The sequence below is a fragment of the Malus sylvestris genome, chromosome 1, assembly GCF_916048215.2.
Source record: "Malus sylvestris chromosome 1, drMalSylv7.2, whole genome shotgun sequence".
NCBI classification, from domain to species: Eukaryota; Viridiplantae; Streptophyta; class Magnoliopsida; order Rosales; family Rosaceae; genus Malus; species Malus sylvestris.
This window is the reverse complement of record NC_062260.1, coordinates 20,080,048-20,102,620: the sequence shown is the minus strand read 5'-3', so window position 1 is coordinate 20,102,620 and position 22,573 is coordinate 20,080,048. Positions and strand designations below refer to the sequence as shown.

At 37.0% G+C, this 22,573-nt stretch overlaps 3 protein-coding genes across 8 annotated transcripts; all 3 read left to right on the top strand.

Moving 5' to 3' along the window:
• On the top strand, positions 1 to 8,711 carry LOC126621362 (E3 SUMO-protein ligase SIZ1-like). Of its 3 annotated transcripts, XM_050289828.1 has the most exons (18): positions 2 to 415; positions 500 to 637; positions 1,054 to 1,134; positions 1,757 to 1,799; positions 2,071 to 2,161; positions 2,428 to 2,590; positions 2,787 to 2,917; positions 3,325 to 3,393; positions 3,497 to 3,584; positions 3,709 to 3,784; positions 4,389 to 4,462; positions 4,836 to 4,943; positions 5,389 to 5,550; positions 6,460 to 6,564; positions 6,650 to 6,730; positions 6,822 to 7,683; positions 7,852 to 8,022; positions 8,406 to 8,711. In XM_050289828.1, exons 2-17 carry the CDS (start codon positions 614 to 616, stop codon positions 7,998 to 8,000), a joined length of 2,307 nt encoding a protein of 768 aa, XP_050145785.1. In that variant the 5' UTR covers positions 2 to 415; positions 500 to 613; the 3' UTR covers positions 8,001 to 8,022; positions 8,406 to 8,711. The 3 variants fall into 3 exon arrangements, with proteins under 3 accessions (XP_050145794.1, XP_050145785.1, XP_050145774.1); XM_050289837.1 differs by having other exon boundaries at positions 1 to 637; positions 2,083 to 2,161; XM_050289817.1 differs by having other exon boundaries at positions 2 to 637.
• Positions 8,712 to 11,608: 2,897 nt separating this feature from the next.
• LOC126630734 (uncharacterized) lies at positions 11,609 to 17,213 on the top strand. 4 transcript variants are annotated; one of them, XM_050300908.1, is made up of 12 exons: positions 11,609 to 11,782; positions 12,265 to 12,723; positions 12,853 to 12,941; positions 13,125 to 13,233; positions 13,696 to 13,763; positions 14,455 to 14,532; positions 14,986 to 15,050; positions 15,408 to 15,474; positions 15,586 to 15,768; positions 16,423 to 16,479; positions 16,609 to 16,704; positions 16,840 to 17,213. In XM_050300908.1, the coding sequence occupies exons 2-12, from the start codon at positions 12,270 to 12,272 to the stop codon at positions 16,972 to 16,974; spliced, it is 1,401 nt and encodes a 466-aa protein (XP_050156865.1). In that variant the 5' UTR covers positions 11,609 to 11,782; positions 12,265 to 12,269; the 3' UTR covers positions 16,975 to 17,213. The 4 variants fall into 4 exon arrangements, with proteins under 4 accessions (XP_050156865.1, XP_050156874.1, XP_050156860.1 ...); XM_050300917.1 differs by having other exon boundaries at positions 11,627 to 11,787; XM_050300903.1 differs by lacking the exon at positions 11,609 to 11,782 and having other exon boundaries at positions 11,830 to 12,723; positions 12,856 to 12,941.
• Positions 17,214 to 17,810: 597 nt separating this feature from the next.
• On the top strand, positions 17,811 to 20,932 carry LOC126625579 (uncharacterized). Its single transcript, XM_050294636.1, has 6 exons — positions 17,811 to 18,142; positions 18,813 to 18,921; positions 19,426 to 19,553; positions 19,660 to 19,737; positions 19,912 to 20,058; positions 20,593 to 20,932. The coding sequence occupies exons 1-6, from the start codon at positions 17,870 to 17,872 to the stop codon at positions 20,710 to 20,712; spliced, it is 855 nt and encodes a 284-aa protein (XP_050150593.1). The 5' UTR covers positions 17,811 to 17,869; the 3' UTR covers positions 20,713 to 20,932.
• The last annotated feature ends 1,641 nt before the right edge of the window (positions 20,933 to 22,573 follow it).

Sequence of the window (22,573 nt, the reverse complement as noted above, 5' to 3'; positions counted from 1 at the left end):
CATAGAAAACAGAGGGTAACAAAGTCTATGGTCCACACCACTGTATGAAAGCAGGTCAACAAGAAGCCGCCAGTCGTACAGCCCAAACTCCATAGCTGCTGAGCTGCAAAACATGCAAGACAAAGGGAAGAAGAAACCTCAGATATCGCTACTTATACAAACCACCTACGACATCAAGTGATTGTGTTTCGTCGTACCTACGACTCCCAACCCGTCCAATCAGAGGCCGCCAGCAAAACCCAGCAGTGCAAGGCCTGCGCTGAATCACCCAATCCCAACCCGGATTCATACGCCGAGACCAAAATACGATTTTGATAAACCATTGAAATCCGCCGCGTAACGGTCGACCAAGTCTGAGTTTTTAGGTGGGCACTGATGGCAGCAGGACTGAGCTGCTGAGTGGAAACCCAACGAGGTAAATTGGCACTCTCGACTATGTCAATTCGAAAAATGGAGAATTGGGTTTTGATTTGATTGAAATTTTGATTTTTGGTTTGAGATTATTATTGTTTTCGGGTTCGGGTTCGGTTTCGGCTCGATTTTGGTGGAATTTGCGAATTTGGAGCTGAAATTGGTTCGGTGATTGCTGTTTGGTGGTTGGGGGCAAAGAGAAATGGATGTGGTGGCTGAGTGCAAGGTAAAATTGGTTTGATTTCTTGTGGTTTAACTTCAAATTGTGTGGTTTGTTAATGTAATGTGGCATTGTAATTGCATTCTGAATTATCATTTGAGAGAGAGAGAGATAGAGGATCAAAGTCTCATGCCATTCTGAATTGGACATTTGAGAGAGGGGGGGGGGGGGGGGGCGGTTGGAGAGAGAGGGGCGGAGAGGATCAAAGTCTCATGCTTTCTGTTCTGTATAATCGAGAGAGAGGGGGTTTAGGGAGAGGGGAGGGATCAAAGTCTCATGCTTTCCATTCAGTATAATCTATTTTCGTGATTCAGTTGTTAGTTTCTTATATCGATATTTGTGCTGTACTAAGAAGTTCACATGCCATTATGTGTGAGTGTATGTTGTTCTTCCCTTCTCTCTGATATATGTCTAACCTCCAGAGAAAATTGGCATCCTTTCGAGTCAAAGAGCTTAAGGACGTTCTGACTCAGCTGGGCATGTCAAAGCAAGGGAGGAAACAGGTACGTTGTTATATATATATATTAATTGGTCTGCATTTGCTTAACGTGGCTCTCATTGGTCTCATGTCACTGAAAATTGGTGGCTCCTAGCTTTTTTTTTCGTTATATCCTTATCTGCTCATGAATATAGTCACCTGCTGTATGAGTGTACTATGAAAGGATTCATTGTCTACACAGGACTTTAACGACTGAGACTTCGTATGCATGCCAGAAGATGCCCATTTTTGTTTACTTCTAAGCATGCGATCTTTGTGGGGTCATCTTTCAATAACTAATTCCAAATGATTGAGAATAGTTTCTTTGATATGTGCTGTCCCAATCATTCTGTTTATTTATCATAATTGGTCAGTCTTGCATTGACATACTGTTTTAAATTTCCTTAGTTTTCGATTGTAGCTCTTAATCAGACATCTTTTAACCACTTAGTTACTCATTGTTATTAGAAGTTTAGGCATTATTATTTAATGTTTTTATGTTTTCATCTATGTTTAACAGCATGTTGAGAATCATTGATTCAAAACCTCATGGCTCACACACATCCATTGAGTGATAAAATGTTTTTGTTTAATCATATTTTGTTACACGAGGTAAACTATATTTTGTACTTGTCTTTTCTGTGCAGGATCTGGTTGATAGAATCTTAGCAGAAGTTTCAGATCAACATAGTAAGTTCTTCAAACAACTTCGTCATCCACACAATTAGTTTCAGATTCTGTGGTCATTGTCCCTCTTGAAAAATGCAATAGTCGACTATGACTACAACCCAAAAAGTATTGCATCCTAGTGTCACTTATAGTGGTTAGGCGTTTAATACATCCAGGGTGTTTACAAATTTTAGTCTGAAATATTCATCTGCTGACCAGGTTCTTCATAATTGATCAAGAGTCCCTGTTCATTGAGTGCTTCATAAAAAATTAGATTAATCTTCATTTACAGGGTTCTTGGCAGCATCCAATGCACTCCATTCATCGAAGAAAAAAATAATTGAGAAGAAAGGAGTTGCAGAACTGATTGATGAAGCTTACAGGTGCTACTTTACTTTAGTGTTTTTGTATATGTTTTATCCTGTTAAGGTTTTGCTTTTCCTCTTTTTAAGTTGCACATTTTTTGGGGCTAATTCTTTATTCTATGAAATGTTTTGCGGTTACTGATTACAAAAAGAGAATTTGTGATTGAAGTCCCTTTTTTTGTATCTTCCTTGTATCATTTTTCTGTGTGTTTGGAAATCTTTATAATCATGTTCTTCTCTCTATCTCATGGCCTTTTAATTGTTATATTATTGTTTTGTCCCAGAAAATTGCCGAATACATCGTCAGCTGATTCTGCTTCAAAGGAACAGAGTGGTTCAGACACCTGCAGTGTGAAACGTAAAAAGGAAGTTAAAACTTTTAAGGATCCAGATGTGAAGATTTGCTGCCCCTGTGGAAGTGCATTGTCTAATGGGTTGATGATCCAGGTTCGGTAGCATTTGCTTTAGTTAGGATCATACAAATTCTATTTAGTTTCATATGTCGTATTGGCTGGATATTTCTTCAGGTTTGCATGACTGGCAGGAGCATTTCAGCATTCATTTCATATTGGATTCAAGTTGTTTTCTAGAACAACTCAGAAATCTATGGACAATACCTAATTCAGGTATATGTTATCTGCAGTGTGTGGACTCAAGTTGTCAAGTGCAGCAACATCTTGGTTGTGTTATTATTCCAGAGGAAACAAGGGATTTCAATATACCAGTTCGGCCTCTATTCTACTGTGAACTGTGTCGTCTCAAACGAGCAGACCCGTATGTATCGTGCATTTTTCAATTTTAACTTAATTGAGTCTTCAATCTGAATGAAATATAGTTTCAACTGGGCAAAACGATATTTGGTTTTGCAACTTTTACCACATGAGAGGTAAACTTTATGATTCATTTTCAAAGGCATGATGCCATGATTGATGGTTTGAAACAGGCATTTACTTGTGTTTAATATGTGTTAAATTCCTTATCGATGAAATATAGGAAGGTTATTGAATATGAACTCTACCACTCATTCTATTTTATTCACTTATGCTGGAACTTAGGTTCAAGGTGACAAAGGTGTTTTTTATTTATTAAGTTTGTTGGGTTAGCCCATTCGATTTTTGCTTTAATTTTAGTTTCCCCCCAATGAGGGGTCCTTGATATTTTTGCATCTGTTCCAACTGCAGTTTTTGGGCAACTGTGGTAGATCTACTATCTCCGGTGAAACTAGTTACTTCAAATATTCCAATTGATGGGTAAGTTTCTCTCTGTCTCTCTGTCTGTCTCTCTCTCTCTCTCTCTGTCTCAAGTAATCCATTCTGTTGTATTTTGTTTTAACATGGTTATCAATGTTTTCAGTGCAAATCCTACTCAGAGTGTAGAGAAGACATTTCTACTTTCTAGAGCTGATAGAGATCTACTAAAGGATAATCAATATGATGTTCAGGTTTGTTTCATTTTGGTTATGCGATAAGTGATGGTTATATATATTGACCAGTTGTGGTCATTTATTGATGGTGTACTTTGAAAATTAGTTATTTATGTGTTTTGTTTTATTTTTTTTTATACAGGCTTGGTGTATACTTCTTAATGATAGTGTTTCATTTAGGATGCAATGGCCACAGTTTGCAGATTTACAGGTCAATGGTATGCAATTTGGTCATCCTTTCCCACCAATTGATGATACATAAATTTTACCTGGACAGTTTTTTCTATGAAAAATGAAACGAAATGTGACCACACTATCTGCATTTCTCTTTCCACTCTCTCTCTCTCTCTCTTCCCCCCCCCCCCCCCCCTCTTTTCCCCCTCATCCCTCTTTTCCCCCCCTAGGAAACTGTACTATTAGGTATGTCGGCTGGATTGGCTGACTTGTGAGATAGATAAGATGAAAATACCATTTAGTAATCCACATGAAGCTTTGTCTTGCAATGGTCGTGACCTCTATTGTTTGTTCTTGATTTCACAAATTTGATGTTCTGCATCCACGTACTGTGTAAAACAGTATACTTGAAAAATACATGTAAGTAGCTAGGCAGCCTAGGCTAGTTATCCTCCACTCCTGAGGCCAAGAAATAAACTATTGCTGTTTACTGAGTTTGTATGATATTGGGCAGCTTGGATGACCCATGAATTAAAGTTTTTGGTACTACAGGCTGGTGGGGCCTACTATTGTTTTCCCTGTTTATTTTTGTCAAAGTGAAGGAATCCCCAATTTCAACTTACATTTCAATTTGTCCTTTATTTACAGGTGTGAATGTTAGGACAGTGAATAGACCTGCACATCAATTGTTAGGTGCCAATGGTCGTGATGATGGGGCGTTAGTGAGTATTTCACTTCTGATTTTTATATGTTTATGTGATTGCTGATCTCATAATTCTAGGATTTCACTTGTAATCCTTGCCTTGCTCATTGTTGATAGAGATTAAGACTCATTTGTCATTCCTTTAGTATACATGTATTTTTTGGATGACCATGCATTGTATCCTCCATTTTGTTGTAAAGTACTATACTTATTTGGTTTATGCTTCCTTAATTGTTGTGTACTTCATTTGTAGCTACTTCTGGTGGTTGTTTTATAGTTTTTAATTTTTCGTATTATTAACATTTAAGTGTTTAACTTTTCATTTCAAATAATTAGGTCCATGCATTCTAAGAAAATGTGTTTCAGTTTAATTTGATTTATTTTCATGTCAGATCACAATATACACTGGGGAGGGAATCAATAAGATTTCGCTATCGGCATGTGATAATCGTGCTTTCTGTTTAGGTGTCAGACTAGTAAAGCGACGAACAGTTCAGCAGGTACATCACTGATTCTTCATTTAAAGTGTTTTCGAAAGATAATAACCTAAGTCCTGGAACATATGCTGGTGAGTAGAGCTGGTTAGCTCACTCAGTAAGTTATGTGGATGGTACTTGTGGATGGATGCAATGCACCTAATCTGTAATCTGCTGTCCTTGGCACTAGATTCTCAGGACCCGGAAAAGAAAATTGAGTATGTACATGAGAAATTCCCATAAGCATGAATATACAGATATCTTTTTTGGACCATTATTGATCCCTGAAAAAGTAGAATCAAGGAAACATTATTGACCAATGAAATAATCTGAAAATTCTGAGAATACCATTCAAGTTCAAAGTATTAAATTCTGAGAAATACCTGTGTTGAAAGGAAGATATGCAAATCTGGATAGCATGTCATCTCACCAGCTGTGTTTCTCCTTTATTCAACTTTTTTTTATCCAGGTTCTCAACTTGATTCCTAAAGAAGAAGATGGTGAGCTTTTTGAAGATGCACTAGCACGAATTCGTCGTTGCATTGGCGGTGGGCCTGCTGTGGCAGCTGAAGATAGTGATAGTGACCTGGAAGTGATTTCAGACTCAATATCAGTAAATCTCCGCTGCCCTGTAAGTGATGGTCGTTTTCTTTTGATATTTTCACACCCTTTAACTGCATGCACTTGTTAATGTTAAATTTTATAATGTTTAGATTCTTAGAATGCTAGGATGAAGCTTGAGGCTGCCCATAAATATTGAGCTTTTGATATTTTTATTTTTTATAATATACACCTTAGAGGAAAACTAAGGCTTATATCTTAATTTGGAACTTCAGAAATGTTGGGAGAGTAGTCTGTCTGAGGCATTAGGTCAGGTTTCCTTGTGCCTATCTTGAAGCGTGGTCCACGGAACCGTTAAGTCCTAGGGATTTCCTGGTGACCATCCCTTTATCACGCCCATAGACCCATTGTTTCTCAGCATAACATAGATCGTACGACCCTTACTTCATACTTGTTTTCTAAGACTATTTGTTATTACATTCATACTGACAAGGCTTGCCTTCCTGCTAGCCAATTAATTATAAGAGCACAAAATCAACCTTGGCTAAACAGGCTGGTTGATCCCAATGAAAAATGTACAGCTTACAGTCCTTAGCCACGGGCTGCGGATCACAGACAATGGGCTGCAATTTGCAGTCTGATACCAAATTGACACACCTTGACCTGGAATATCCAACTGGACACCCGAATCGAGCTGTGTTGGCCGTATCCCGGAAGGTGATGAAGCCATAAAGTGATGGTGATGTGGAAAGTGCTACTAATTTAAACCTAAAGTAACTAATTCTAGAGTGCGCATGTGAGTGGGTTCTACCCGTTTCACACAAGTGATGTTTAGAGCAAAAGTAAATTGCAGTAAAATAATAGTAAGGACATTTATACCGAAAGGAGAAGTCTCCTACATAGTGTATATAAGCCTTGTTTGTAGTGTAGAGCTCATAATAATGCTGTCCATAACATAATGTTTACATGTAACCATCAGATGAGTGGCAGTCGAATGAAGGTAGCTGGCAGATTCAAACCTTGTGCCCACATGGGTTGCTTTGATCTTGAAACTTTTGTGGAGCTAAACCAACGCTCTAGGAAGGCAAGTGATACAATAAACATATAAATTATTATTTTTTATTATTACAAAATCTGCAAATATGCAAAATGGTGTATTATGGTTGCAGTGGCAATGTCCTGTATGCCTGAAGAACTACTCTGTAGAGGACGTAATCATTGACCGTTATTTCAATCGCATTACAACTATGGTAATTCCTGTAACGATCAATCTGATTTTTTGTAGTGTCTCTGAAATGTTGTGGAACCAAAGACATTTCTTGTTATTTATCTGGTGGACAGATGCGAAATTGTGGAGAAGACATAGCAGAGATCAATGTAAAGCCAGATGGTTCTTGGAGTGCAAAGACCAAAGGTGAGTTTGGTGATCTTGCGCAGTGGCATTTGCCCGATGGATCTCCATGTGGTGATAGTGGTTTAGAACCCTCGAGGAAGTTGAAGCTGGAATCTGGTTTAAACGAAGATAATGGAGTGAAGTATAATTGGGTTACTGAAGTTCGTGGGCATCAGCCTGACACCTTAGAGGAAGTATTTGAGGGCTGTAGTCACAATGTGATAACAATGAGCAGCAGTGACTCCAGCGGGAACCTTGATTTCTCTGTAAATGAGGACAATGAAATCAATTCTGATCCGACATTTTCAAATAAGAATGGTGATTCTGCTGAAGCTGGGAATGCTGACGTCATCATTCTTAGTGACTCCGAAGAAGAAGATGCCAATTTAGTTTCTTCTGGAACCACCTACAGTACATTTCCAGTAAGTGGAACAGATCCTGGGTTCCAATATTTTGGTAATGTCTCTGGTTCTTTCATTGATAGCACATTGGTTCCAGCGGATCTAAATCCAAGCAGCCAAGTTATGAACTCTTCTATGTTCCATGCTGATGCTGGATTGGACTTGATTGAAAATACCTTGCCCTTTGCTAGTGAGGACCCCTCACTGCAAAATTTTCTTCCAACTCAGCCCTCGGCTTTGTTGGAAGAGTGTGATTCTGGCCAACATCCTCCAGAATCAAACGGCATTAGTGGGGACGACTGGATCTCTCTTCGACTTGGCAGGGTTGATGAAAATGTTCCCAATGCCTGCCCTGAACATGTATCCACACATGAAGTACAGTTGAGTAACGAATGTGGATCAGATGAAGGTAAAAATTTTGCCCTATTTAACTTTGTAATTGTTGGAGCAAGATTTTACTTAAATGATGAAATGCTCTAAATATTTATATTTTGTGTGATTGTAATAATGCTTTAAATAATTGCCAGTTTTGATTCATTTTTTTTCGCTGATGTTTCATATTATGAATCCTTTGCAGCTACTCCTCTAATTAAGGATGGAACTGATGAAGTTAGGTCTAACAAAGCAAAGTCACGGAAATTTTCAGACGGACCTTTCTCGTTTCCTCGTCAGCCAAGGACTTTGAGGCAACGAGTGTATCTACCAGTAGAATCCAACTCTGAATAGAAAAAGTTGTTGCTTGCTTGAGGTACATTATTCAGTTTTCATAGTCTGCTTGGGTTGTTGATTCTGAATGTTCTCATATTTGTTATTTATTTATTCATTATATAGGACAGGCAAACCCTTTTGGGTTTGTAAAATCAAGGTTTTGGCCATTCCTTTTCACTGCAAAGTTGTTTTTAAACCACTTTGTTTTGTGCTGATCGTAAATTTAAAACCTCGCTGTTGACATGATGAATTTCAGTTCAATAATGTTGATTTTGACATGTCGATATCTCAATTACCTAGAGAGGCATCACAAAGTAGAAGTCAGCTGAATTGCATGTTTGTGCGCGCGTGCGTGTGAGCATGCTTGTCTCGGCAAGCCTAGAGCTAGATGCATTCTCTGACAGTATTTCTTTGCCTTCTCAGGTAACTTATTTGCGTCGACTTGGTGATATTTTGAAGTTGCAGAAGCATCGATCCCTATCCAGAAATTTTTTACAATTGGACATAGCAGAAGTTTCACCATTGTAACATATGCAGCGGTCCTCTCTCCGTACCACCTAGAAAGGGTTCAATCTGTAAATAGAAGGGGTTCGATCTGTTAGGGTTTTTTGTTGTAATGTACTGTTACTAGCATCCAATGCTTGTTCCTTATGGGAGTAGCAGTGAGCAACCGTTGCATTAGTGACGCTGGTTGTTGGACTTACAATAAAATTGCGAAATTTCGGTTTACATGTTTGCCCAACCTTTTCCCTCTGCAATAACTTTAGGCGGAGATACAGGAACAAGAGATGGTTTCAAATAATGGAGTCATGATTTCATCTAAAAAAACTTCAACGGAATAATTCTTCAAGCACCTAGTGGGCCCTGCTGATTCTTGCCGACATTTTTCAAAAGCTTATGCAGATGTATGTCGACAACTACTATGATTTGTAGAGATTTGTTGAGAGCAGTTGCAGGAAACTGGCGAGTAATGTTGAAGATTGCCAAATATAGGGGTCAAATACAAATGCACAAACAATTATGCATAGGGATTTTGAAGTTGTTCGGGTCATGGGCAACTAACGATGTCATGTTGGCTCCACCAACTGTATACAAACACGTACATACGTGCAGTTTGGGGTCTTCCTGGCATATTACTGTATATACGCATATCCACTACAAGCAAAACGATCTTTTTACATGTAAAATCTCACTGTCCCACAACAACACATTCTCCCCCTCTCGTCGCTGTAAAAGTTAGTTTCATTTGAAAGAATTACTAATGTTGAAATGACTCCGTGCAAGTAGAAGATGGAAAAACTGAGTTCTACATCGTACGAAATAAATTTAACTTGATAGTTAGACAAAAGAGTCAAGTTTATGAGTTCATAACTTAGATAGTAAAGAGTCAATTCTTAAAAATTAAGGGCCAACAAGAAGTTTTGATCGAGTACCTAAAGTAACGAAAAGAGAAGAAGAAGCAAGGACTGAACTCAGCTTCGAATACTATATACACACACACAATACAGCCAAAAATACACAAGATAGAATGAACGTATACAAGTATGTACACGTATGCATATACATATGTTTGACTGAGCGATTTTATTTCATTACAAATTAAGCATCGATCAGATCAGTAGCTATATACTAATCATGATTAGTGGAAATGCATGCATGCAGATTAGTACATTTGTGCATGAAATATAGTGAATGATATAGGTAGAGACTGTTGAGCTAGCAACAGAGGCCACTGCAGATGCCAAAAGGCAAGAAGTTAATGGGAACGCAAACACAGCCGAGCTGGCAAGGGGCCACTACAGAATTGCATGGGGAGCCTCTGCACCCATTGATCATTGACACTCCCTCTTTTCCTTTTGTTTTTCCTTTTGATTCTAACTTGTCCATCATCCTTGACATGATCAATTCCTCACTACTTCTGCCCTTCTCGTTGTTCCTAGTACCTGAAATAGCCACCCCACTGCCATTGTTGGCATCAGTCTTGGCATCACATCTGTCGTCGACGCTGGCGCCACATTTGGTGTTGATCTCGGCGTCACATTTGGCATCAGTGGTGGCGTTACACTTGGCATCAATGTTGGCTACTTCAATGTTCTTGCGGTCGGCAAAGGCAGTTGTAGGAAAGGTGGACGCGATAAGAACCACCATGGCCACCACCATCACACAATATGCCTTCATACTCATCGCCATAACCATTTGTGCGTTTGCGTGTACGTAATTATTGTATGCATGCATGCCTCTCCTTCGAAAGCACTTATTATTTATAGCCATGAATTATGAAGATGATAACCAATTAGGAAGTAAGATACTACCGTACGGCAGCCTAACTTAGATACCATGTCCACAAAAACAAGTAAAAGAACAGTATATATCCATGCAATCTTCGTGCATGTATTCTTTTGTTTTTGTGGATATTAACTACGCCATGCATCTTTCATGAAATATGATGTAACTAAAATGTATACATAACTTGAATTTTCCATAATTTTAGTACTTTAACTGATTTCAGTTGATATTTTTAAACAATGCCTACAAATACAAGTTGTGGCTTAATGAAGTGTGAGAGAAAAAAACGATGAAGAGGTTAAGTTCGCTCTTATTCAAGAAAGTTTCTAGCTCCGTCCATACACTCATATTTGTCATGTGTACACATTAACATAATATTTGTTTGAATTGAATAAATCAAAAGAGAATCGAAAAAACAAAAATAAACAATGATGTGAAGAAGGAGAAAATAGTGTTCAACTCACTGGAGGGTCTGAAGGCACACTCTGGCTGTCTCAGATTTCACCTTGGGATGTCTCATTCCAACGCGATAGAAGACGATCAGTCCTTGATGCCTATAAACTACAAAAAGAAGACGATCAAGTGGCACTTTGTATCAAGGACTACAAAAAGAAGACCTAAGAGGATTTATTTGTCTATGAACGATTGTAAGTTGAGATATGTGACAAAGCTTCGATACAAAGGGCTATAATTAGATTTGAGACATGGCTCGACAACGGTTCGAGATCAACTCCAGGCCACCTTCCACAGTTTGACAACAAAAAAAGAGTTTACAATGCATTAAGTTTTGAGGAGAGCTAGGGTTGCTGAGAAATCAAGCATCTCTGTGGCCCTTCTTACTCGGTTCGAGCCTCCCCGCCCCTCAGAATTCTATTTATTTTATAATCAGAAAAAAAAACATTTATAAAGAGTTTACAATGAGATTTTTCAGAGAATAAATTAGTTGCGAATTCATCATGTTCGAAATTTAAAATCTCTCCCTTACAACAAGTGAAGAGAAACATTACTAATCCGTAATATTTTTTTTAACAAACAATATTATCTACACTAAAGGGATGGGGATGGACTAGGCCACCTCACACTGGGCTAGCCACAATAACGTGGTTCAAATTCGCATTTTGGTGATAATCGAATCTAAGATCTCTTACTTACAAGTGAAAAAAAATATCACTAGACCATAACTAGATGCCACTAATCCGTAATACTTTTTTTTACAAATAATATTATCTGTATTAATGAATATGGAATCAGCTAAATCTCACAATAAGCTAATAAAAATAAATTTGACAAAAAAAAGAGAGTAGGTTTTATAAAAATTAGAAAAAAGAAAACAAATGAAATTAGGTGACCGAAAAGTGCCCTCTCTCTGTAGGACACAAACACAAGTAGGCGAAGCGAAGGTGAGTGACAAAACCACAAACAAGTTGCAATCCGTTTGGCGGAAGACAACGCAGTTCGGTCACTTCCTTTGTCCTCTCTCTCTCTCTCTCTCTCACTTTCACATAATCTACCAGGTAAGGTAATTTCTCCTTTCTCTTTGTTTCATTTCTGCTCTCTGTAAAATCTCGTCTGTGATGGTTCAGATTTCTCAATGGTGCCGATTGATGGATGTCACTGTCAGGGTGTTTGAAAATTTTGTATTCTTTTCGTTCTCTTGATAAAAGTACAAAGAATGAATTGGCTTCTGTTTTCTTGGTTTCCCAGATAACAAAAGTTTTGAAATTTAACCCAAGGTTAAGATTTTAGTCATAATTTAGGTGTGTTTTTACTCAGCAGCTTAAAGATTGAATCTTTTAGTTTGATTTGGGTTCTATTGAAATTTTCTTAGCAACCCAATGGCAATAGGTTCTAGTGTTGCTGTTTTCCTGAATGTCAGCAGAGCTAACATGAGTAAACCTAGCTGCAAATGGAGATATGGTGTTTTTTCTTGCAATTCGTAAACGGGGCGGTGTAGATTTCGATGGTTCTATGAGTTGATACATGGTGAACATTGTAGGTGAAATGGAGAACCCAGAAGCAAATCAGCTTCCTGAAGTTGATTCTTTGCCTGATGGGTTTGTTGTGAGCTCCCCAGAGCCGCTGGCTCCGGCAACTCCAACCGTAGAACAAGAGAAGCCGTTGGGTAACAACGAGAATGATAATTCTACAGAAAGGGATAGTTCAAAGGAACCTGTAGGTGAATCGGCTGCAAATGAGTTTCAGCCAAGCCAGGATAGGGCAGAGAAGACTCAGAAACTGAGAACGTTTCCTGTTCTGTTGTCTGAAACAGATAGTTCTCATGTTTCAGTAGAATCAGTTCAGGTTCCCAAAGATGCCTCTGCCGAGCAGACAGAAGAAGGTACACTCGTCATGCCTGATTCATCTGTTTCTGTTTCTGAGGCTTCGGTTGGGCTATCTGTAGGCGGTGAGGTAAAGGAGGAACAAGTTGAAGCAAGATTTCAAAGTTCAGAGAGACGTAAGTATCTTGACCCTGTGATTTCCCTCTTAAAGAAATTAACTCAAAATGTATACTTATATTTGTAAGTGGTCCTTTTCATTTGAGTTTTTGATATTTGTTTGCCACCCGTCTGTTATTGCCTATCAGCAGCTGAAGGAGGCTCAGATGCGTCACCCACCAATTTGAAGGAAACGTCCTCATTGGAGAGTGTTGGAACTTTGAAAAACAGAAAAACAGTTAGTATTACATATCACTAGATCTCTTTTTAGACTCTATCAATTTGTGTGCTTGACCTATGCCAAAAATCATGTGTGTTGTTTTCTTGTCTGAGACAGATTTATATGATGCTATCTTCAGTCAAAATGTTATATATGTGAATCATCAATACAGTTACCGAGTTGGATTAAAATTTTCCTCAGGAATCCACTGAAACCAAACGTAAGAGTGTAAAGCGTACCTTTAAATCTGAAAAGGAGTTCATAGAATTCACCTTGAAGTATCAACAAGCTCTTGCTGAAAGAGATTCGGGTATGTCGAGATAGCTATGCTAATGTTTACAACCGAAACTTTTCATAACATATACTGATGTGTACACTTCCACTATGGGGTTATTGCCGAAGAAATCATATCTTTTTTTCTAGTAACATTGAAATTTTGTAGGTATTTAAGTATACTGCATGTATGTGGTGCTATAATAATTGATCCAGAAATGGATTTCTTACACTTATGATGTACTATCCCGTGTCACAAATTTTCATGAAATAGAAGAATGATATGAATCAAAGCTTCGAAATTCCCAATTATTAGTAGCTAGATAGTAAAAGTTAATTGATTATGTTGATAACCTTAATTTAACAGTATTTTCTGAACGAAGGATATAGCCTTCGTGAAGCCTTAGTGGAGTGACATTTTTATAATAACAATTATATCATGAGCAACATTGTAGAGAATCTTAATAACTAATTACTTGCATCCTTTTTTTCTTTCTAGCCATTTCTGTTCGAGATAAGCTTGAGTCCTTGTGCAGGGAGTTACAACGCCAGAACAAAGTATTAATGGTATGCTACCTCTTGACTGACTGCATATCCTTCAAATGATTGTTCTGCAAACTTCATATTTGTCTAGGTTCTGATTGACCATGAAAACTTAACTTTCTATTAATAGCCATAGGATGAATCGAAGTAGAGGTGTAGCCCTTGTACAGTACCCACTTTTGCATACCATGACGAAGTCCACTTAACTATATTGTAGGCTTGAAACCAAAGTGTCAAGTTTCCCTCGATGACATCTTTTCTCATTGATTTTTTATTTTTAGTAAATTAGAAAAATTTGCAAAGAGGGAGCTGAAAGTATTTGTTGCTTTTCCTTTGTTGTCCCATTGCTTTGAGGTTGAGGTATAGTTTAGGGTGCACTGGATTATTCTGCACTCTAGTGTATTGTTATTGACGGAGAAGTATCTGGTGTAGAAAAGAAGGGTAAACTTTTGTCGAGTTGAGTGTAATTTTTCAGTTCATCTGATTTAGATCCCCTATTATCATCATGTTCACTGCCTACCACATCATCTTCAACATTTTGAAATGACAAGTTCACACTACTGGCTTGTGATCTATTACTCTTGACATTAATTTTAGTGTCAATACCATCTTTAATTTTTTGACCATCTTACAGTTTGTTATGGTCAGTTGTGAAGTTGATCAATACTCTGTCACCGACCTAGAAACACTGATGGCTTCCTGATAATTTTAACAGGATGAGTGCAAACGGGTGTCAACGGAGGGGCAGAACTTGAGATTAGATTTATCAGTCAAGTTCCAAGATGCAATAAAGGTTTGATTCCATCTTCTTATCTTCTATAGGCCACCTTTTCCTTAGGGAATTGAATTGTAACTACCGTTGACTTATTAATCCAAGCATTTCCTATTATATACTACAAAACATTTCATGTACTACTATACTCTACAACCATGAGATATTTTAAAGGTACAAACACCCAAAGTCCATATATTTTGCAACTTAACATTCCGAGTGTGTTGGAAAGTAAAAACAGACAATATTTCTTGGTTTGTACTTTGTTGTATCGTGATTATATCTAGTAGAGATTCAAGAAAGAACATACAAGCAATAAGGGTTCAGTTGAGTAACAAGCATTTTTGTATTCTTTCCGAACATCAGAATTCAGAACTACTTCCTTTCTATTTTAAAAGAAAAAAATTATTGGTTCGGTTCCTTATTTGTTTTCTTTAATGCATGTTTTCTGACATTAAATTCCTATGGTTATAGGATGTGAGCACTAAATTGGATGAGCAAAAGGAAGAATGTATCTCTCAGCTAAAGGAGAATGAAATGTAAGACCCAGATGTCGTTGGAAATAAGCTTGCTATATCTTGCAGAAAATACCATAGCAAAACGGATTTACTTACCTTGGAGATCCCTAGCATGTGTGTGTCTCAACGAGACCAAACTTGATCAATTTCATCCTAAGTGTCATATATTAAACTTTTTCCTTATAGGAGGGTAGTGTCATGTATTATTCATTACAAAAGTTTGACAGCTCGGTATCTCTTTTTTCGGTTCAATTGGCTGATTCATGCCATTGTTTTATTCCCTTTTTGGTTGTCCTTGTGCTTGCACTCATCATATAGGCTTCTATAATTTATCTTTATTGTGTTAAAATTAGATAATTAACATTCATTCATTTTCAGGTTAAGAACTAAGCTCCAGCAGCTCACTTATCAGCACACTCTTTCTGAACAGCAATATGAACAGAAGGTAAAATTTAGCTGTAACTTGTATGAATGACGTTAGGTTAGTTATAATGATAGTTTAATTTATTAGGTAGGGACTTAACTTTTCTGTAGTGGTTTTGTTTTGGATGAACAGTTAAAGCAGAAATCACTGGAGCTTCAAATTGCTGATTTGAAGACTAAGCAGCATGAAGAGAAATTACTCCAGGAACAGTCCCAGATGAAATTATATGCGGAACAGGTGTCACAGTTACTATCAACTGAAAAGAATTTGCGCTTACAGTTGACAGCTGATGGAGAGAAATTCCAACAGTTTCAGGTTATATTCTTCTGTCTTACGCATTGCTTTTACCCATTATTATGAAACCTTGTCACCAGAACCGGATGAGTTATTGCTTGGTTAGAGGCTGTCAATATTTCTCTGCAGAATTCTCAGAGTACAAAACTATGTTGGTCCATTTGCCCTTTAGGCTCTAGGTGTGTTAGTTATGGGGTATGCTAGTAGGTTGAGTCTCACGTGCATACACTTATAGACGTTTGGTTGTTGCACACATAGTATGTCATGCAATATCATGAAACAAAGAAAAGACCTTACCTTGGTTTTTGCTGGATATATTATTAACTTGTGCAATTTTCATGACATGATACAATTTGTGTCCTTAATTTACTTGGAATTATAAGTCCTAGTAGTTAACAGGTGAGATGTAGGCAAAAACAAGGTAACTTTCAAGTCTCCTTGGACTTTTTAAATCATTAAATGTGCTTAGACTTTGGGTTTTCTTCCAACGTGTGCGTTCATTAGACACTTGAAGAAAGTCATCCTGCTCTTGTGTGCTCAATTTGGAAATCTTGATCACTCTTCTTTCAAAATGGATCCTTAAGATACATGGTAGAGCACCTTACGAGTGCTGAATGTTTGTGTTATCAGCGTACAAATCTACCTGGTCTAAACTGATAAATATTTATCGTGCAGGATGCATTGTTGAAAAGCAATGAAGTTTTTGAGACATTTAAACAGGAGATTGAAAAGGTGACATATTCATTCAAATTACATTTCATTTAGATACTTTCACTGCTTTCTCCAGTGCAGCATAACTCGCGTTATATGTTCATCTTCAACTAACCTACCTTTCTGTTTGTTACATGTGCAAAACCCTAGATGGCAAAGTCCATCAAGGAACTCAAGAAGGAAAACTTATTCTTGAAGAGCAAATGTGAGAAAACAGATGTCACTCTTATAGAACTTGTAGACGAGGTATAGTTTGCTTGCACTTTGTTTTTCTTTCTTTGCATTAGTGATCAATCAACAGTAAACATCAAACCGTTCTGATGCTTTATTAAGGAACAGTGCAGATGAGGTATAACACTGATTTTCTGTTGGTCTGAGCAGCGTGAACGGTTGAAGAAACAGTTGGAGAAAACAAAGAACCAGAAAGAAAAGCTTGAATCATTGTGCCGGTCACTTCAAGCAGAAAGGAAACAGAACTCCACTGGGAGCAACAACTCCGATTCTGTTCCATCTTGAACACCGCTCTGCTCAACTGTGTAACTTAAAAACTGATTTTGATGACCACCATTACAAATGTTACCCCGTGTACTTATTTTTGCTATGACTTGTTTTTCAAGAAACGGGAACAAGAGACGTGTGATATTGCGATGAGTGTAATTCATACTCGTTTATTTAGCAATATTTGTATTATTTTGCTTCACTAGATTGTATCCTCTCAATGTTTAACTCGCAAAATCGAGAATTGTTTTTGTTCATTTACTTTGTTTTCGTATTTATACTTTTCGGTTGTAACTCTTTCCGTATGCATTTTCTTGCAAGGTAGAAGCTCTCCATATCCTACCCTTGCTGGATGGATGTTATTCCAATCCATGATCCATAAACATGATTAACAAATAATTTGAATTCGTGGTAAACCATCCGGCAAACTTTAGTTTATGGCATGTTAGGGACTGATGGTCAAAAGTGCTTTCATACAACCATAAGTGCTTCCAGTTATGTTTGGCAGGAAAGTTTATAAGTACTTATGCGTAGTAGAAAGCTTTTCAAAGAAGGTTTTTCTCCACAAGACAGGTTCAAGTGCTTTTTTTCATTAAACACTAACCGAAAAGGTAGGATTTAGACACTACATGATTCCACTGTCACTCATGCTAAGCTATAGAATGTTCACGGACAGGATTGGGACAAATAAGTAATGCAGTCCTAAGAGCATGGATGAACCGAGAACATTGTCGCGTTGTGTTACTACTCTACGTGTTATAAATTATAATATAGTTGGGCGATTTAATTGACATTTTCACTTTAACCCCCGACAACAAATCTTTGTATAGAAGTATGATCATGTCCGTTGCACATCTGTCGGAGAATGATCAGGAAAAACCGTTTCTTGTTTCACTCTCTGAGCAAATAAACAATGAACCCTATGGCCGTGGCGACAACCCAATGCCAAAAGATGGAAGACCAAAAGCCACAACAAGGCAATAAGAATGTCGTCAATGGGCGTTTGTTGGAGACCAAGGGAGCAAATATTCCACTGTGGCTCATGAAAACTCCCCCGCGCGTCTCTCGCTGTCTGAAACCTGATTTCTCAGCCGCCGCCGCTGCCTCCGCTTCTGATCAGCAGCAGTCTTCACCCCCTGTGGCCAAGGTGGTTTTCTGTTTGGACCCTATCACCAAGACAACAGAGGTACTTTCTTCTTCTTCTTCTTTATATATATATGTGTGTGTGTGTGTGTGTATTATACGCACACATGTTCTTCACTCAATCACATTGAATTGTCAACGTTTTTGCCTTTTGGGTTTTGAGTTCCTCCTTTTTTGTGCATGCATTGTCGTTTCGGGCCGTGATCTTTGTTTTTCTTTTGCATTCTGTTGTTTCTTAACATTTTGCCTTTGATCGTGTGGATTTCTCTGTTTTTGATTGTCAGATGTGGGTTCAATAGGTTTAAGCTATTTTATGGGTTTAATAGGTTTAAGCTATTCTATGCACACTAGTTTGAATCCCCTGTCCGCAATTTTGATTAGTTTAAAGTAGAATATTGAAAATTGTGCTACTTAATTTTGCGCAGTTTTTGGTCAAGTTCTTAATGTTTATAATGCCACTAATCTTCGCATATACATCCTTGTTTGTTGCCTTCCTTGCAGATGTTCTTCCTCTAGGCACTAATGTGCACAAGTTCGAATTCCCCTCCCCCACATTTTAGATTAGTTTAAAGTAAAATATCGAAAATTTTCTGCTTAATTTCGTGTAGTTTTGGGTTATAGTCTTCATGTTTATAATGCCACTCATCTGTGCATACATACATCCTTGTTTTGTTGCCCTTCCTTGGTTACCAAGTTGTTTAAATGACACTCAGTTCACCATGGAACTGGCGGCCACGGAATCTGAAAATGTACCCAAGTGTTACGCTTTGGAGATGAGTAAAAACAAAATTCCAATGTCTGTGTTTGCGGAGTCATCACAAGGTAAGCATTCCCTCTTTCCCCCGTGGCTTTTTCGATACTGAAATGCAATCGGCTTGATGTTATGATGCTGCTGTTCTTGTTGGATATCCACTTTGCTTTGACATTGTTCTGCTGAGAGATACATTGCAGAGTTTTCCGCTCGTTGTTTTTTTTTTTTTTTTTTTTCTGACTGCTAACATGGTAAATGGTACTTCCAACAGATTGTTGCTGCGTAAACTGGTTTTGTGTTGGGAGGGAAAGCAAGTTTTTGGGCCATTAAGAAATGAAAATACCCGAGTTTATGGATTCGGGTTCTTAAATTCGAATATATATATCCTCAAAGAACAGTTTAATATCACTTATTCCATTGGAAATACATGCTTTGAGGGATTAATACTCAAATCAGAAACAATGTGTTAAAAATTGTGAAGATTATATTTACTTCGGCACAGCCACGAGCACTTATGAACTTTAGCTGTCAGTGTGGTGATCTTAACTGAATGTTGAAATTCTATATCATCATAGGGACTTTATCCGTTGAGGGCTACATATTGGACAAACTTGACATGAAACCCCATAACGAGAACCTTGAGAACTATGGGAAACTTTGCCGCGAACGGACCAAAAAATCTATGAAGAGTAGAAAGATCCAGGTACCCCGAACTACTTTATATATATTTGTTCTCATGCTCTATTTGGGTTATCTAATACTCTATTCCAGTAATATATCCACTAATTTGTCCATTTTTCAAATTTCAGGTGATGAACAATGACAATGGGGCTCATATGAGACCCAGGCCTGGGATGATGATCGGTTTTGTGTCTCCTGGACCCAGCGTGCGTATAGCTACCCTCTTCTTCTGCACTATTTTCTCCAGTAAAATTATTCCTTGTTTCCCTTAATGCACTCACATCACATCATTCCGCTCCGCATTTGTATGTCAGAATATAAGTTCACCATTGATTATCCACCATTGTGTTAAGCATAAGTAGAACCTGTCTTTCATATAGGAGAAAAAGAAAATGCCGACGAAGGGGTCAGACATGAAAAGAACAAGGAAGGACCGCGGAGAAATGGAGGATATCATGTTTAATCTCTTTGAACAGAAACCAAACCGGACGTTAAGGCAACTGATCCAAGAGACAAACCAACCAGAAGTATGTTATGTTTTCCACTTATTTTCTTCCTGCTTGCCTTGTAATATCTGGTTTACAGTACTATCATAATCTTTCCCCTTCCAAATCAATGTAAGATCTTTCCGTTTCCAAGTTTCTGCTGCATAGCACGGAATTTAGGCAACCAGATTGCTACTTTTTAGTTTTTACCATGGAGTAGCATAATCGAGAAACTAAATCTTCAACGCATTTTTGATGCGAAAACCATTGTTTAAAGGCAGCTACATAAGAAACTGTACCCTACATTATGTCATACAAACCCTACTCTCGGTTAGATATCTGATACCGGGAAATCTAGAATTTTTGTATCGCCGGAAATACATGGGAGTGGCATTAACGCTGAAAGGTAAAACAGACCAAACCCAAGACTCCATTCTTTTGAACTTGCAACACCAATGAGGGTGATGATATTGATTAACTGTGAGCCTTTTTGTTTTATCATCATTATGTTGGTACATTAGGAAAATCCACCGTTCTTATGAATCGATGATTTGACACTGAACTTGTTTTTGGCAGCAATTTTTGAAAGACATACTCAAGGACCTCTGTGTGTACAACAACAAGGGAGCTAATCAAGGGACGTATGAGCTGAAACCGGAATACAGGAAATCCGTCGAGGAGCCAACTCCCGATTAGGTTGTATGATATAGATTTAGTCTCTTTTCCGGGCGGATACGTCTCTTAAGTGATCATTGCTAGTTTTGTTTCTTCTAATAAAACTGACTTGACTCTTCCTTTTTAGCAGAACCCGAATGTGTTCTTCAGCGTTCGGTATGAGCTAGCCGAAAAATAAGAAAAATGCAGTGTACATTTTCAGTCTCAAATTGACTAAAATTCAGTATAAAATGGTTAATAATTGGTGATTTTTATGAAAATGTTTATTTTTGGTCCTTGGCCTAAAGTCTAACTGCCCAAATAATACAATATGCGACAAAGTCCAAATTTTTATTTTTATTTTACGTCAGCCGTGACGTGGGTTTTAGGGGTACATAACTAAAAGCATATGGGCACACGCATAAAGTGTGTGAGAATTTTTTTCTATTTTTGTTTTTGAAATAGAAGGAGAGAGGAAGAGAGTGATAGAGAATGTGGGAGTCTGAAATTTTTTATTTTATTTTTATTTTTATTTTTTAATTAGAGATATGTTAGGATTACATGTAGGTGAGGCTTTGAAAAAAATAACAAAATTTGGTTGTGTGAAATTACATTTCTGTCTTATATTTCTTATTCATGTTCTGTTTTAATTAAAGGGTTAAATTAGTGATTTCATAGGGTTTTGGTTAATAATGAGTGTTTCACTAATTAGTAGAGATGAGATTATCAGTCTTCCAATTTCACACGTATGATAAGATGTGGTTTATTATAATAATTGAATTGATAATATTACGTGATGTTCTGACTATAAATGAAACTTTTAACCAAATGCACATTAATTTTGTTACTCTTAACAAATAAGTTCCTTAAAACTCTAATTTTAATATAAATAACGCTTGAATCATCATTTTGAAAGAATAAATTTTGTACAAATCACTTATCATTTATGAGAAAATCGTCTTTCTTTGTCGGTTAGAAACGCTTATCATTTTAATATATTTATACCTCTTTTCTCGAAACCTTAGTTATAAATCTTTTTAGTATTTAAAAAAATAAATATAAATAAAAATAAAAACTCAAAGACTCAAATTATTGCGCGTAGCAGTAACAATCCATCAGTGAAATATATAGTTTGACTTGAGAATATTCCTCACTAAAAATAAACAAGGTGACCACTAATTTACTTTAATAATATATTTAAAAAAGCAAAAGTACCAACTTAACTACTACTAGTGGAAACATGACTTGCCAAAATAAAAATGTGAAACATATCTCCTAGTAATTGCTTTACCCACCAACACCCACTCTACCACTCATGAATCATCCCTTCCATGAGAAAAATATATTATACATTTTCCTCATTTTCAAAATAATTGAGGTCATATTTGAAAACGCTTTTAAAAATAATGTTTTTTAAGTTCTAAAAGCACATAAAATATTTTTTGTAAGAAGAATTAGTTATTTTATGTGATCTCAATTCTTTTCCAATATTTACTTGCATTTTACTAAGAATTTGCTCCAAAAATATTTCACTAAAAACGATTTCAGACATTTCAAAAGCACTTCCAAATAAATCATTAGACAATGAAAAATTATAAATCAACCCCACCAGAAAAACAAGAGTAATGCTATTTATATCATGTTTTTATACCACATTTTCATACCACTTTAGGTGGCAATTGATGTGAACAGCTACATCATTTGAATTAATTAGATTTTTAAATTTAGTTCATTATTTAATAAACTAATAATTAAGAAAAACTAGTTAATTAAATGATGATTTTGGTATACGAGAAGTTTTTCTCCTTCATTTCCTTGAGTTTTGCAAATTTTTCAAATGATGTGGCTATCCATATCAGATGCCAGTATAGAAATGTAGTATAAAAATATAGTATGAATAACA